This window comes from Manduca sexta, chromosome 8 (assembly GCF_014839805.1).
Source record: "Manduca sexta isolate Smith_Timp_Sample1 chromosome 8, JHU_Msex_v1.0, whole genome shotgun sequence".
Taxonomy (NCBI): domain Eukaryota; kingdom Metazoa; phylum Arthropoda; class Insecta; order Lepidoptera; family Sphingidae; genus Manduca; species Manduca sexta.
Window position 1 is genome coordinate 820,739 of NC_051122.1, and position 15,156 is coordinate 835,894.

At 34.4% G+C, this 15,156-nt stretch overlaps 3 protein-coding genes across 3 annotated transcripts; 2 read left to right on the forward strand and 1 right to left on the reverse strand.

Annotated features, from left to right (window-relative positions):
* Nucleotides 1-503: 503 nt before the first annotated feature.
* On the reverse strand, nt 504-4,828 carry LOC119188664. Its single transcript, XM_037436556.1, has 5 exons — nt 4,461-4,828; nt 4,231-4,382; nt 2,785-3,005; nt 907-1,053; nt 504-633 (listed from the first exon to the last, which is right to left on the reverse strand). The coding sequence occupies exons 1-5, from the start codon at nt 4,504-4,506 to the stop codon at nt 504-506; spliced, it is 696 nt and encodes a 231-aa protein (XP_037292453.1). The 5' UTR covers nt 4,507-4,828.
* A 1,652-nt stretch (nt 4,829-6,480) lies between these two features.
* On the forward strand, nt 6,481-9,743 carry LOC119188659 (solute carrier family 25 member 46-like). Its single transcript, XM_037436538.1, is given in 8 exon segments — nt 6,481-6,787; nt 7,006-7,103; nt 7,325-7,503; nt 7,614-7,670; nt 7,864-8,079; nt 8,175-8,244; nt 8,246-8,392; nt 8,871-9,743. Coding segments are annotated over 8 exon segments (1,227 nt in total). The 5' UTR covers nt 6,481-6,615; the 3' UTR covers nt 9,159-9,743.
* Nucleotides 9,744-10,371: 628 nt separating this feature from the next.
* LOC115442729 (protein AF-9) lies at nt 10,372-14,300 on the forward strand. The gene is made up of 3 exons (XM_030167876.2): nt 10,372-10,617; nt 10,719-10,909; nt 11,073-14,300. Exons 2-3 carry the CDS (start codon nt 10,726-10,728, stop codon nt 13,121-13,123), a joined length of 2,235 nt encoding a protein of 744 aa, XP_030023736.2. The 5' UTR covers nt 10,372-10,617; nt 10,719-10,725; the 3' UTR covers nt 13,124-14,300.
* The last annotated feature ends 856 nt before the right edge of the window (nt 14,301-15,156 follow it).

Sequence of the window (15,156 nt, forward strand, 5' to 3'; positions counted from 1 at the left end):
ACAATACAAAACTCCTTATTGCACCTCCTTGCACACACACGAAAAACAAATATAAAAAAGACACAAACCAAATATTATTAAAACACTAGCTTTTGCCCGCGGCTCCGCCCGCGTTATAAAGTTTTTCAGGTTAGTTTTCCGTTATAAAAGTAGTAGTTTCCCGGGAGCCTATGTTCTTCCCAGGGTCTCAAACTGTTCCATACCAAATTTCATCTTAATACGTTGGGTAGTTTTTGAGTTTAACACGTTCAGGCAGACAGATGCAGCGGGGGACTTTGTTTTACCCTTAACATTTTTTTTTTTTATATACCTATTAGAAGATGATGTTAAACAGTAGTAATGATTTCTTATGTTTACGCGAATGTTAGAACATTTAAATTAAACTATTTTACGGATTTTCCAAGAATCCAAGAATCAAGAAGAAAAGTAAAATATTAAAACCGCGATAAAATCCGTAAAATAGTTTAATTTAAAAGTAGACAGTAGTGTCAAGGTGTGTGTTTTCACAGTACCTGTTGCACAGGGCGTGGTATGTTGGCGTATCCATGTCCGGTGCATTGCATGGTATCGTCAGGACGCGTCAAGTTATCCACCGTGGCGGGGTACGTGCGGTGGTACGTGGGCTCGTTACCTCTACAAAGTGATAACGTATTATTTGATAACTCGTACACATATGTTTTCTATGGCCAAGGAGTGTTGGTAACAATCAGCGATTCATCATCGGCTTCATAGCATTTTTAACTCTAATAAAATTTTATATTAACAATATTCCTTAACAGCGTAAAATTGCACGCACGTATTAACAAAATGAATAGCAGTGAAGAATGCAAAATGCATACCATCTGTCTCAAATAAAATTTAAGTAACATTCTATATGAGTATGTCTATAATTAATATAATAATGACCTCATAGGATCCTGTCGGCACTGCGCAACGGCCTCGTCGTATGGTGGCGGCGCTTCGCCCCGCGGTAAGTAGTTACTTTGGGGCTTCCACGCCCCCACCGCTGTCTCACAAGTGCTGCCCATGTAGCCCATACTGCCGCTTATGTACCTGTAAAAACATAAGAAAGCATTTAATGGAGAAATCAAAACCACGTTATAAATTATAGAGCTGCACATTTGTATACAGCTTGTATAGGCTGACTCGATGAGTGGACTGTTATGTCACCTGTTGCAGAAAATGATGTGAATTAAAAGCTTGCTGTAGCGTTATCTTATGCCCGTGTTCAAATAACTTCATGGTTCAATCAAGTATAAAGAGGGCCAAATAACAACCTTTGTAAACCTGACTTCTTGTTTTAAAGCATTTAAAAAAAATTGGAAATTAAAAACTGATGTTTTGCTGACCCATTTGGTCGTTTGCTGGGGATATTGATATAATTTTGTACATTATTAAGATTCGGAACTCATTTAAAGCAAATACAGGGAAACAGCAAGTGCCTCTAAAAGCGATTTTATGTTCCAACTAGTATACATCGATTTTTTGTTCGATAAACCGACGTTCAGTCGTAATTTGCATACATTTTTGGTAAGGAGTATACACATAAGGAACTAATCAGGCATAGATCGCACGCTATGCGCAACAATAAGGGACCCAGCGCTTACTTCATCCTAGCAAGCTACATTGTGAATTATTGCACACGCAATGAACGCGAGAACAATGTACAATGAAAGGCATCAAGGTCGCAGACAGAAAAAATCACCAGAGAATTGTTTGTTAAATATGATTATCTATGGAATTAAATAAAGTCTCTGGGATTTACATACATGAATTTTAGCACTGCTTTGTCTATTTCTGACGAGGCGCAAGACTATTCTACGTTGATTTGAAGGAAATCGGAGCCATTTAAATTGCTAGGCACTATCAGCCATAGGCCCAAGAGAAACATGTCTCAGAATGACGAATGAAAAATACTATTCAGTGTTCAAATCATAGTTGGTGGCGTTATTAGGAATATTTTATGCAACTTGTTAGTTCATACTGTTGATCAGCTGTCGTGGCGGCAAGTTATGTCTAGTATATTCATTATATATTAATGGAATTAAGTATTCATCATGTCGTAATAATTTATTCAAATGAATAAACAGGATGGCAATTATACCACGATGTAATAAAATCGACGGAAGTTCTTAATGCACAAACATTTCAGTGCAGTTGTGGTAACTGCCATTATATTAAGCAAAAACTAAGTAATTGGAGTTAGGTATAAAAATTATAATTAGACATTTCCTGTAATTAACACCTTCTGATTACATTATTTGACGATAAAACTTTACTGGTTGCACATATATGTTTGCAGACTCTGGTTCTAGGATGCATTGCATTTGGATTGATTGGATTGCATGAATAAAGTATAGGCATGGCAACTAGCTGAAACTTGATAATCATTCCGCAGATCTTAACTTTTAGTCTGGTGTATTCAACAATTCCTGGTGTAATGTTTATTTTAACATTTAATGAGTAAATCTATCAGAAGTGATTTATATTGATAATTATTAATTCCGCACTTTGAGTATTATAATTGACTAGTATTAGTATAATTTAGGAATACAATCTAGTTTTATGTTTGTATATTATATATATTTTTTATTGTAATCTGTTTTGCAATCAATATTGTATTGTCAATAATTCAATAAATCAATAAATCAGTAAATCAATAAATCAATAAATCAATAAATCAATAAATCAATAAATCAACATATCAATAAATCAATATATCAATAAATAAATCAATTGTTGTACAAATATTTGCACTTTTGTATATTCATAGTTAATTCTCACCCAATGCTAGTCAAGCTTCTCTGGTCGTCAGCGTGCGGCGGTCGCCGTCGCTTCTGGCGCCGCACCCGGTACACCACCAGCGCGACCGTCAGCAGCACCACCGCTGCCGCACCGCCAGCCGCCACGCGGAAATTAGCCTCCGCCGTCTCCGCGGGCTTCACCACATCGTCCAAGCATATAAACTCGCAACAGGTGTTGCCCACGCGGAAGGAACGGCAGTCCTGGTGAAATTTCAATTTGGTTATATTATATTCAGTTCTTCATGTTAATTATTTCATATCCAAATTGTTTAATTACATTGAATAGGCAGTGATTATTGAGATGGCAACAGTGTAAGCATTTCTAGCAGTATTTACTTGGAATGAAATTTACTAGAGGGGATTAAGTATGAATGTTATGTAAGTGATAATACAAAGCCCAATTATAATTTTTACTCCAACATTCATAGAGGAGTATATGCTAACATTTTATAGGAAAAGATTATGGCCAGGAGCATGAATTCCTTTGCCTTTGCCCATTAAGCTTTGATCCATGTGATCCTCATTGCAGGTTAGACAATATTATTCAGTTTATTGTTGTCGTTTTTTTTTTTCAAACATAGATTCACTTAAGCCGATAAATTAAAATACCCTGCCTTGGCATTTTTTGTATTGTTCTTAATAAAATCTTCTTCAAACAAACCAACTAACACTCTGGGATGATGACTGGAAAAGCCATTGCAAGTTCAGCAAAAGAAAAGTATATAATTATGTACATAGATAGGTGCTATTATGTCTACACATATAAACTGATAGCTTGTTTATAAATTTAACATAGTTAGTACTACAAAATATATTAACAATAAAAGAATTTTAAATCAAATAAAATTAATAAATATTTATTGTTATTCTATCAATAATTGCTCTACTTCTGCATTTTTGCTTAACTATCAACTCATTTCATATTAGTTGTCTCCAAAAACTTGAAGATGGTACTCTTCTAATAGTTCTTCCTAAGTTCTTATAAGAAAATAAAGCATATTCTGGAAAGTCCTCGGTTTAAATACATCCTTTTTTATCTGAAATAATCTTATAAGAGTCCAAAAAGAGCTATTTTATTCTTGTTACATGTTTTCAAACACTTGCATTTTGTTTATGAATATTAAATTTATATTACCTTTTACAACATAAAAGGATAGAAAAAAACTCATCTGTTTTATACACAGGCATCAGCTGTTTTAAGGTGTTCACTTTAAACATAGTTTAGTATATGAACGAATTATAAATATAATAATAATAATAAATAAATAGTTGTAAGTGGTTTAATATATCAATAATTTGGATGGTGAAGATAATATACATAATTAAAAATGAATGTAAATTTGTTTTTTTAACTTTGAAGAAACGTTACGGGATTAAGATTTTTTTTTTCGTGAAAAATAAGTATATACAATATTATAATACTTACCTGAGGTGGGGAGCATAACACGGCTTTGCAGAATTTCGGCAATCCATTATCGCAAATACAAAGTGTGCAAGTGTCTGGTCCCGGAACGTAATGCAACCCATGAGATATTACTCTGCCTCGCAAGTCAGTACATTCTCCTTGGGCCGCAACACCTGCAATTATAAACACAATACACTGTAATCCAGACCACTAGCTCGCAAACTTCAATTCACCATACCATTTCAACTTACTATATAAATGTAAAGTAGATAAACACAACACAGCCTCAGCGAACATTATGCTCTTTTTCAGTAACCAAACTCAAAGAAAAAACATTAAGTTCATGTTTAACGTTAGAGAACTTTTGTCCTATTTTATAATCGATATTCGGTCGCTGGTGTCAGTTCGCGGGTTGTGTAGGGCCTTTTTGATCATGCGTCTTAGGCGTTCTGTGATGTCTGAACTCCGGGGTCCCCTGGCATTTCAATTTCCAACATTTTCAATGTTGTCAAATGTCAACCATGGAAATGTCAACAATTTCTTGATCGGAATCGGATTCGGATTTCGGATACCGTACCCTACCCTACTTGCCATGTTCGTCAATAAATAAAACATTGCTTATTATTTTACATTTTGAACTCATAAATACCTACGTAAAATACTGAATAAAATAACGAATACCCACCAATACGTAATACTGTAAAACAAACTTAAACTTCGTAAAAAATACAGATACCTACTTATAAAAATTGTATGGTATCTACCTAGTCTTGCCATAAATATTGTAATAAAGAAAAAAGAAAATTGTTAACTGCAAATAACATTTATTACTTTTACAGTGTGTCAGTTTAATACATAAATATAAAACAATTAAAAATATAAAAAGCTTATTCGAAGTGGTCTCCATTGGCTGCAATACAGTCCTTTAAACGATGAGGCCAGTTATCAATAGAAGCACGCACTCTTTCCATGGGAAAATTCTTCACTGCCAATCGTATAGATTGTTTTAGGGACTCAAATTATCATGGCGTTTAGAGCAAGCTGTACTCTCTAAAACTGACCACAAATCATAATCCAGCGGATTAAGATCGGGACTAGACGACGGCCAGTCTTCAGCTCTGATGAAGTCCGAAACGTTCGATTCCAACCAAGACTGCGTGGACCGAGCTTTATGACCCGGCGCCGAGTCTTGCTGGAAGGACCATACTTGGTTATTGAACATGGTGATGTTAAGGGGCTTAACTACCTTCTCAAGAATGGTATCTTGATACACTTGTGCCGATGTTTTGATACCTTTTCACAAAAATATGGCTCAGTCACTCCTTCATAGCTAACACCCCACCAAACCATCACTGAAGTCGGATAATGTCCACGTTGCACTCTGTCGACTAATTGGGAAGCTTCCTTAGAGCTTTGAGCATAAATACGGTCATTTTGTTTGTTAAAATGTTGCTCAATTGTAAAAATTTTCTCATCCGTAAACAAAATTTTTCTGTGACCTCCCTTTGCGTACCGCTTCAGTAGTTGTTTCGATTTTACCACCCTATTCTTCTTTAAATTATCAGTTAAGAAATGGCCAGTGCGTCTCTTATAGGCTGCAAGTCCTAAGTCATCTTTTAAAATACGCGACATGGTTCTAGGTGCTATCTTCATTTCCCGAGATAAAATCTTTTGCTTTCGGACAGGATTTCTTCGAATTCTTTCCCTTACTGCTTTGACCACCTTTTTCGTACGAACACTACGTGGACGGCCAGATCTTTTCTGTCACAAACAGAGGAGGTCTCATTGTACCTATTAATAGCCCGGTACACAAACATTTTACTAATACCAAGTGTATGGAGAGTTTTAAAAATTGCATTTGGCTCCATACCTACTTTGTGTAATGCTATCACAGCGATTCGGTTCTCTTTATCACCCCACACCATTTTAATATCGCAAAATATTTTACAATGTATTGGCGCCAAAATGAGAAAACACAATGAACAATCGTATAAAAATGACAGATTCGAAATTCAAATGTAATATTTTTTTATAATTAAGTGTAACAGTATTTATGGCCAGACTAAGTATATAAAATTTATTCATTAAAATATCTACCTAAAACAAAAAAAAACATGATTAGACGTGTTGTGGAATCTATTGACTGGTACATTTGTAGCATTATGTATATAGATAGGTACCCTGAGTTGGTACCTATTGTACGAAGTGAGGTACTTACGTATCTAGTCACCGCACTAATCCTATGCGCATTGCGCAATATGTCAACTGTCAACTGGATCTGTCAAAGAAACGATTTGACATTGTAGGGGTATTTTTTCATCGTTTTTGTAAAACAATTACAAGTGCTGAAATGATTTTCGTATTAAATTCTGCTCATCAATAACTTTATCGCAAGGTGCAGTAAGAATGGCTGGTTTTGGAGAATACTCGTCTTACAATAGACCTTATGGCTTAGATCCAAACCGTGAACCTAACGATTTATACGACACCCGCTATCAACAAATTTATGGTTATCATACTCCAATTACAGAAGAATTTCAGGGACCTCCTTTAGTAATGGATGATATTCCAGATGAAGGTACTGCACTTTAAGTTTATCAATCGTATATTCCTTTCGAGTTGTATCGTCGCGTATCCAAACTCTCACTAAGTATCTTTTTTAGATCTATTTTGATTAAGGTGTCCACATAGTTATAAGGAGGCACATTCTTATTATTCATGCCTATTGCGTCTCATCAACCATTCTGATGAACAAACGTAATTTCCACATCACCCTACTTTGTCTTTGTTTTTCAGAAAACAATACTTACGTGACTACAGCGATAAGTGTAGCGAGTCTCATAACCGAAAATCTTCTGAGCCATCCATTCATAGTTTTACGAAGACAATGTCAGGTATGTATGGAAACATTAATCAATATTAAGATAGACACTACTCATATACCACTTCCCAGTGCATGCAATATGCATGAATGTGATCTTCATATCATTCTAATTATAATTAGATTCTACATAAAGGGATGCCGGCAGGTATCGGGTTTTATGAACCGTTTGTCACTGCCACTACCAAATATGATTAATTATTGCTACAATTCATATAATTGTCAATTTCACAGGTGCACAACAGTTTAAAGAGTTACCATATATTTCCATACACACTGCTGCCAGTAGTGGTGAGATTGCACAGAAGACAAGATGTCACTACTCTGTGGAAAGGCATTGGCTCCACGTGTATAGTCCGGGGACTTAACTTGGCTGTAGAGGATGTTGTTGCCAAGGGCACAGGCTGGCCTAAGTAAACAAATTATATTTACATTCAAGTAACATAATATTGTTAATTTGACAGTTTGGGTTCTTGCTAAGAATATATTAATATATGCACATTCAGTTATATTTTGTTTTCAGGGAGATTGGAAAATGCAGTTCAGTATTGCAATTTCTTCAACACATAACATTAAAATGGTGAATATATAATTTACAATTGCTATACTTTATTGATAGTTTATTGTTCTCATTAGTATACTTAACTAATTAGTAATCCAGCTTTTCTGATCTTAGTAAAAAAGTTGAATACAATTTAAACTTCCGTTGTTTATAGACAAGTAGAATAATGTTTTTATACAAATGATTTATATTATAACATGACTATTTCCAGTGTAAGTTTAGCCATAATTACACCATTTTACTCAGCAAGTTTAGTGGAAACAGTACAGAGTGACATCGCCAGTGACAAGCCTGCTCTCTTTGATGTGTTCCGTGAAGGATTTGTACGGTTATTAGAGTGGGGTACACCCAGCAGAGGCAGGATGCTGCCAATATGGGTAATTGTTTTCCCCACTGTTGCTCTTGGAATTTCCAAGTATATCGCACAGTGAGTGTTTTGTTGGCTTTAAAACTTTTTTTTTTTGTTAGAATTTTAATGCATTGATGAATTGACAAGTAATGTTTTTTTTTATATCATTCCAGCATAACACTTAAAAGTATAACAATGCGTATCCTCCGTTTTCAACAAAGACACAGACATGAATTGAGTGATGCATTACAGTTCAAGTTCTAGCTACAGCAAAAACTCGCAGAATCCGCTCATTGAGGACTTGAACTTGAAGGCAAACATCTTCTCTTTCATAACTATGGAGATATTGTTCTACCCAGTAGAAACTATCATCCATAGGCTACACATACAGGTAAACTAAATGATTCCCTGTATTGTATTCATAATACTGCACATATCTATGTTAATATATTAAAAAGCTGAAGAGTTTGTTTGAAAGTGTATATCACAAGAACTACTAAACCGTTTTTGATTTTTTTACTAATAGGAAGCTACATTACCCCTGAGTGCTAAATACTACTTTTTATTCTGGGATAATATTAATCCTGGAAAAACTTTTTCATGAGGGTGGAACTGGACACAAAACCTAGTTAAACATATTTTTGTAAGCAATTAAGTAAGATGGCCCTATTTTCATGTTATGTAATGTCTATCAAATTAGACTTAATTCATGTGTTGCTATAATTATGTATTGTGTCAATTGATATGTAAAATTAGAAAATGTTTGGTAAAACTTTATATGATTAAAGATTCAAAAGATAGACTAACCATCTAAAGGTCACACTAGAAATAATATTTCTCAACATAATATTTGTTTTGTATCTTTCCAGGGCACTAGGACAATAATAGATAATTTAGATACTGGGACCTCAGTAACCCCCATACTAACAGGTTATGAAGGTTTTATAGATTGCTACAATACCACAATAGCACGGGAAGGTGTTGCAGGCTTATACAAAGGGTTTGGAGCTCTAGTTCTGCAGTTAGCAGCCCACCTTGCTATAATCAAGCTAACAACATTGGTGGTAACAGAAGTATCAAATTTATTAAAGCCTGCCAAATCGCCAACTACTTCTGAAGACTCAGTCCACTCTCAACAAAAGTATCTATTCAACTAGTACAAGGCAAAATTATTGTAGGGTCATTAGAGATTTATTGAATTTATTATGTTATATAGAAATATAATTTGGTACTTCGGGCACCTAATACAAAACAGTATATTACTTTTAATTTAACATTTATAGTGGCTATATGCATCAGAGCTTATTGTGCTAACAAAAATAATTTAAGGACATGTTGAAATATACAGTTTTCATATTAACACATTGATTGCAACAACAAAATTAATGGGCTATCCACCAGTACCACCACCACCACTTCACACAGTGTGTTGTCCCAAAACACACAACTTTTGTCAGCCATGTTAAATATACAATACATCAAAATATCTAAGTATTAGGTGCTCATTAAGATTTAATATCCAAAGCAGTTTGGTAATGATATAATTTGCTAAATCAAAATAGTATTACAGTTCATTGGATAAGATATGCAACTTAACTACTGATGTCATTACTCAAGTTTGTTTTTTGTTACTTTTGTAATGTTATGGATAGATATTAAGTAAAGTGGCATAGCTTTGTTAGTAATCAGAAAAAAATGTTTGAATCAGTTTTGTTTTAAATAAAAATCATTTATGATATTTATTCATTGTGTATTTACTTTTAACACTATACTATATTACTCAATTGTTTATTTTTATAGTTTAAAATACCTAATAATTCACATTACTGCTAATGAGAAAGAACAAATCGCCCTTTTAGCAGCCGCCTCATTATTGTTTTGCGCCCGTTAGGTGTCGACATTCTTGTCTGCCAACCATGTCTGCGAACTCTCCTTACTTCGTTTGGTCGAGGAAAGTAGCAACGCACCTTCGTTCTTATTGCTGAAAACGTGGGAGTTTCTGCTTGCACTAAACTAGTACTGACAGGTGTTGTTGCTGTCGAGATCGCATGCAGAGTGTTCCTTACGAGCCTGAAATATTTTAAATAGGTACCAAAATATCTCGGAGGTTAGAAATTAATGTACAGTGTGAAACACTTACTTTAGAGGCTGTAATATTGTTGACATTATTCCTGCCATAATTCGTGGTCGTTTTACTTTTATGCTTTTGTAATTACTCTGAAAACTGCTCACAAATATTACAATTTGTATTTTTTGTAAATTGAGAACTCTTAGACATGTCCCATATGAAATGACATTTCAATTTTGACAATCATGGCAATGTTGCCAGAAAAATCGAAGTTATACATTTTTCAATTTGTAGCACAGAATTTATTCATTTACAAGACCATGAAAATCGTTGAAACTATCGTGAATAACAATACGTGTAACAAATACGTCACTATTGAAAATACACTTTGCCTAAGAAATTGACCGAAATAATATGGCGGACCAAAATAACAAGGGCGCTAAAAGATTATTTTCTATAATTGTAATTATTTGCAACTCAACAATTAATTGAAACATTCATAATTGTTATGTGCGAGTTTCATTTCTTCTTAAAAATAATATATGGCAGTGAGTATGATTTGACTTCATAGATATGTGATCATCGAGTATTATTTTTCTACTTGCTATAGTGCGAACTTGTCCAACTAAAATTCTTTTACTATTTTAAGAATCAAAATGTCCTCGATAAAAGTGAATTTTGAGATTGGGCACGAAGCTTCGTTAAGATCAAAGAAAACGCCAGAAGGATTCACTCATGACTGGGAAGTGTTTGTGCGCGGGCAGGAAGGAGCTGATATAAGTCACTTTGTGGAAAAAGTAGTTTTTCATCTTCACGAAACGTTTCCGAAGCCCAGGAGAGGTGAGTTTCACACTAATATCACATAAAAGCAATATATCCTTATATCAAAGTATGGCTATGTGAAATGTTTTGATGAAGTTTGAGTGTTATTTAGACCTACTTATTTTTTATTATGTTGGTATCCAAATACCATGAGATTTATGCAACATATTTTTATTTACAGTTGTGAAGGAACCACCATTTTCCATCAAAGAATCGGGATATGCAGGTTTTATGTTCCCCATAGAAATATATTTGAAAAATAAAGATGAACCTAAGAAGATAAAGTTTCAGTATGATTTTACATTACAACAAAGTGGATTTTTAAAGGACCGTTATATTTTTAAAAATCCGAATGAGGAGTTTAAAAAGAAACTATTGAAAGGGGGTGGTATTCCATTGAATAATAATGCATATTATACAAACCCTGACCAAGAAAGCAGAAGTAGAGACTCATTCATAGAAGAAAAACAACTTGCCAACATACCTAAGCTTTCTTCAGAAAATGTTAAAAAACAAAAAATCAAAGAGCATAAAGAAGAAGTTCCAATAAAGACAAGCAATTTTGAAAAGTTATTTGGCGCTCCCATTCAAAAGCCTCCTAAAGTTTCACCTGATCCCAAAAAGGCTGAAAAAAATGTATCTGCAAAATCAGATAAAAAAGAAAAAGATAGATCAAATTCAGAAAAAAAATCTAAACATGAACATAAAGAAGCTAAGGCAGAAAAACTCAAAATCAAAGAAGAAAAAGAAAAAATGCGTTCAGAGAAAATGAAAAGCCAAATGAAGGAGCAAGAAAAGTCCAAAGAAAAAGCAACAAAAAGGCCAAATGAAAGGCCACCATCACCTGAACCTCCTAAAAAACGTTGTGTAAGCCCATTGAGAAGGGTACCGAGTCCTGCGCCACGCTCAAGCAGTTCATCTAGCAACAAGGAAGAATATAAAATTGCAAAACACAACTCTGAAATTCCAGAGTCAAAGAAACCAAAAATTGAAGAAAAATCTGCTGATATCAAATTAGATAAGGAAATAAAGGAAAAAAAGAAGAAGGAAAAGAAAAGTCATGACAGAGATAAGGAGAGAAAAGAGCACAAAAAAGAAAATCACAAATTAAAAGAATCACCAAAAGAAATTCCAAAAGAGATGCCTAAAGTGAAGGAAATTTCAAAAGAAAAAGAACACATGAAAGAGTCTCCTGTAATGAAAGAAAAACTGCCAAAAGTTGAAAAACCTATAAATAAATTCTCAATCGAAAATTTAAGGAAAACTCCTCCACCTGATAATGAAGATCGTTCAGATGGTGTAAAACATAAAGAAAAAGGTGAGTCAGAGAAAAAGCATAAGCATAAGAAAAAAGACAAAAAACGTGATGAATCCAGAGAGAAACACAAAGAATCCAGTAAAGAAAAGAAACATAAATATGACAAAGTAAGAGAGCCAGTTACTGAGAAACCTGAAGTAATTGAACGCAGAGAGACACCTGTACCCAAAGAAAGATGTATACCAGAACCTGCATCTCCAATATCTATTGATACTGCTTCTCAATGCAGCTCTAAAAGTGGTCTGACTAAGCCTTCTCATATTGGCAATGATACTATCAACAGCAGCCACTCAGATTCAGAGAGTTCAGTAATAGCTGAGGAAGAGGAACCTAAAGTTAAAATAAAAAACCCTTCACCTGAACCAATAAAACATGAACCCTCTCCAGAACCAGTGCCTGAGCCTGAACCAGAACCAGAACCCGAACCAGAAGTGGAACCGGAGCCACAGCCTGTGGTGGAGCCACCACCCCAGCAAACAAAAGAAAAGTCTAAAAAACACAAAGACAAATCAAAAAGGGAAGAAAAGAGAAGAAAAAGAAAAATATTTGATGAAGAAGAACCAGAAAATAGAAAAAATTCAAACACAGGTGAATCTGGGCCTTCATATAATGGGGTTGAAAGAGGTGAAAGTAGTGGTTCCATGTTTACTGAAACGAAAGTCCAAGACAATGGTGTTTCAAGCAGTTTAGGAGAAGATGCTGAGCCTGGAGATCTCTCTCCTGATTATATGGTAAGGCTACGTGAGCTACAGAAACGTATCATGAAGATTAAGAACAATGAAGATCTCGAAAGGGTTGTGAATTTAATAGTGGAAACAGGCAGATTTGAAGTGACAACTCAAACATTTGACTTTGATTTATGTTTATTGGACCGTTCAACAGTGCAGCAGCTAATACAGCTAGTAGGATGTTAAGCATTTTAACTTTAAACAAAGTGAATTTATGTAAATAGTGCCTCTACTGACAGTGTGCATGGGGTTGTTGTACAGATGACTGTTATAAATCTCAATTTCAAACTGAGAGTATACTTAGTGTTAAGGAAGATATGTCACACTCAGTTAATCAGACATGTGGTAGAATATGTTGGCAAATGGTGACTAGTCACCGTTGACATAGCCCTATTATGTAACTTTTTTGTGCAATACTGTATAGGTTTGTAAAGTTATAAGACTGTTGAAAGATTGTTAAACATAATGTATATTTTGTACATTATTATATATTGATTCATTTTAATGTAAGTTAATGAACTTGAGAGTTTTTGCTAGACCTCTGGTGTCCTGCGGACTATGAGAGGCTATCTTTTAATATAATAATAATTTGGTGTAATATCAAGTTTAACTTTGAAGTTTAGGAAGAATATGAACCTTAGTCTATGTACAATACATAATATAACAGGATTTTTATTTTATGCTCTTAAAATGTCTGTAATAACAAACGGTATCATAACTACATATTTTAAATTTAAGTTATTATAACGTAAACATCACCATTTTATTTACGCATTTTGTTAAGCATCATTAAAATGGTGCATTTAAATAATATAAGCCTTGACTTAAAATTTTAGTTGTGGATATCTAACTAGTGAGTCTGTTGCAATAATTATTAGTGTCCTCTATTAGTTACAGAAGTCCATATATACAATCCTGCCGTTCACTAACTTGCATGCCAGGCAGTGGTAAGCACAAGTTTGGTACCAGGTATAACCAAGTTGTCCTGGTATGTTGTATGCTAGCACTAGGCTTTGAATGATAAGATCATAAGGTATTTTACTTTCAAAATTTTTCCTTAAGATAGCAAGAAAACTAATGTGTATAATTATAACATAAAATAACTGTTAGGCCTTCTCTTCTGTCAGTGCCTGGCATGTCTCCTATATTAGATTTTTTGTAATGTGTGCGTAAATCACTGCACATCAACATTCAGTATTTAGAAACTCTTAATACAATAATTTTAAAATTGTAATTGGATTTAATTGAAATATTTTAGTGCTCATTTTGGCTTATTTTTGATGCATTGTATTTGTTACATAACTTATTTTTTATTTATCTAGTATTTTAGAAATACACATAATAAATAAAGAGTGTATACATATACCTATAGTTTTCTTGTGTTACAGTTAATTTGGAAATAGGTATATAATATAATCTCGATCGACATTACATCAGTTGTTAGTAGAGGCTAAGGAAGGATGTGGACTTGTTAAGAGAAATTTTTAATGTGCCACAAAGGTTGAGGGTAGTTCATTAAGTAAGGAATTAACAAGCTCAGTGCCAATTTGTACCGCTTGGGGCACCACGGATATGTGAAGCAAACGAACATCGATTAAAGTGACGAGATTTGGTTTATTCCCTGAGGTGAAGCCAAAACTACTACTATGTAGAGTTGGGTAGGACATGACATGAAAAAGAGTTTGTAAGAGTAGCCTCTTTTTAGCATTGAGTCGGTACAACGTCCTACTTCAAATGAGGCGAGGCGTAGTGAGGCTCGGCGTTTCAATGCGTATCTTACAGTATTTTGTAATGTTAACCCTCAAAATAATTCCCTCTCGCTCGCGACTTGAAACGCAGTAATGTAATGTCCATTGTAAAATAACGTTCTATTGTAATTTGTAGCATGCGGTTCTCTACCTCACTGTCCTCGTCCTACAGTTTATCAGAGACGGAGAATAAGTAACGCGACTGCCGCGACATAAAATTTGAAGTAGTACAACATATAATTTTGAGCCACTCTTACATTTTGACGTCATGTCCCGGACAAATGTACCGCCTCTTGTATGTCCTACTCAACATTACTACTATGTTACTATGATATGCGGTCAAATTTATGATGGCCAGAAATAGGCCGCTGCATCTTGAGTTTACAGAATTCCTAAACGTTTGACTCTTTAACTTTGTAAAATAAAATACATGCTTAACTACTTCCTAAAGCTTGAAAATTCGTAAGAGAG

Bases quoted from the DNA above. Each gene is read 5' to 3' on its own strand.
- LOC115442729 (XM_030167876.2), top strand. From the start codon at position 10,726: ATGTCCTCGATAAAAGTGAATTTTGAGATTGGGCACGAAGCTTCGTTA. The intron at 10,910-11,072 runs GTGAGTTTCACA...TTTTATTTACAG, and splicing joins GTTTCCGAAGCCCAGGAGAG to TTGTGAAGGAACCACCATTT.
- LOC119188664 (XM_037436556.1), bottom strand. From the start codon at position 4,506: ATGTTCGCTGAGGCTGTGTTGTGTTTATCTACTTTACATTTATATA. The intron at 4,383-4,460 runs GTAAGTTGAAAT...TTATAATTGCAG, and splicing joins ATCTACTTTACATTTATATA to GTGTTGCGGCCCAAGGAGAA. The intron at 634-906 runs GTCATTATTATA...ATCACTTTGTAG, and splicing joins TGCCGACAGGATCCTATGAG to AGGTAACGAGCCCACGTACC.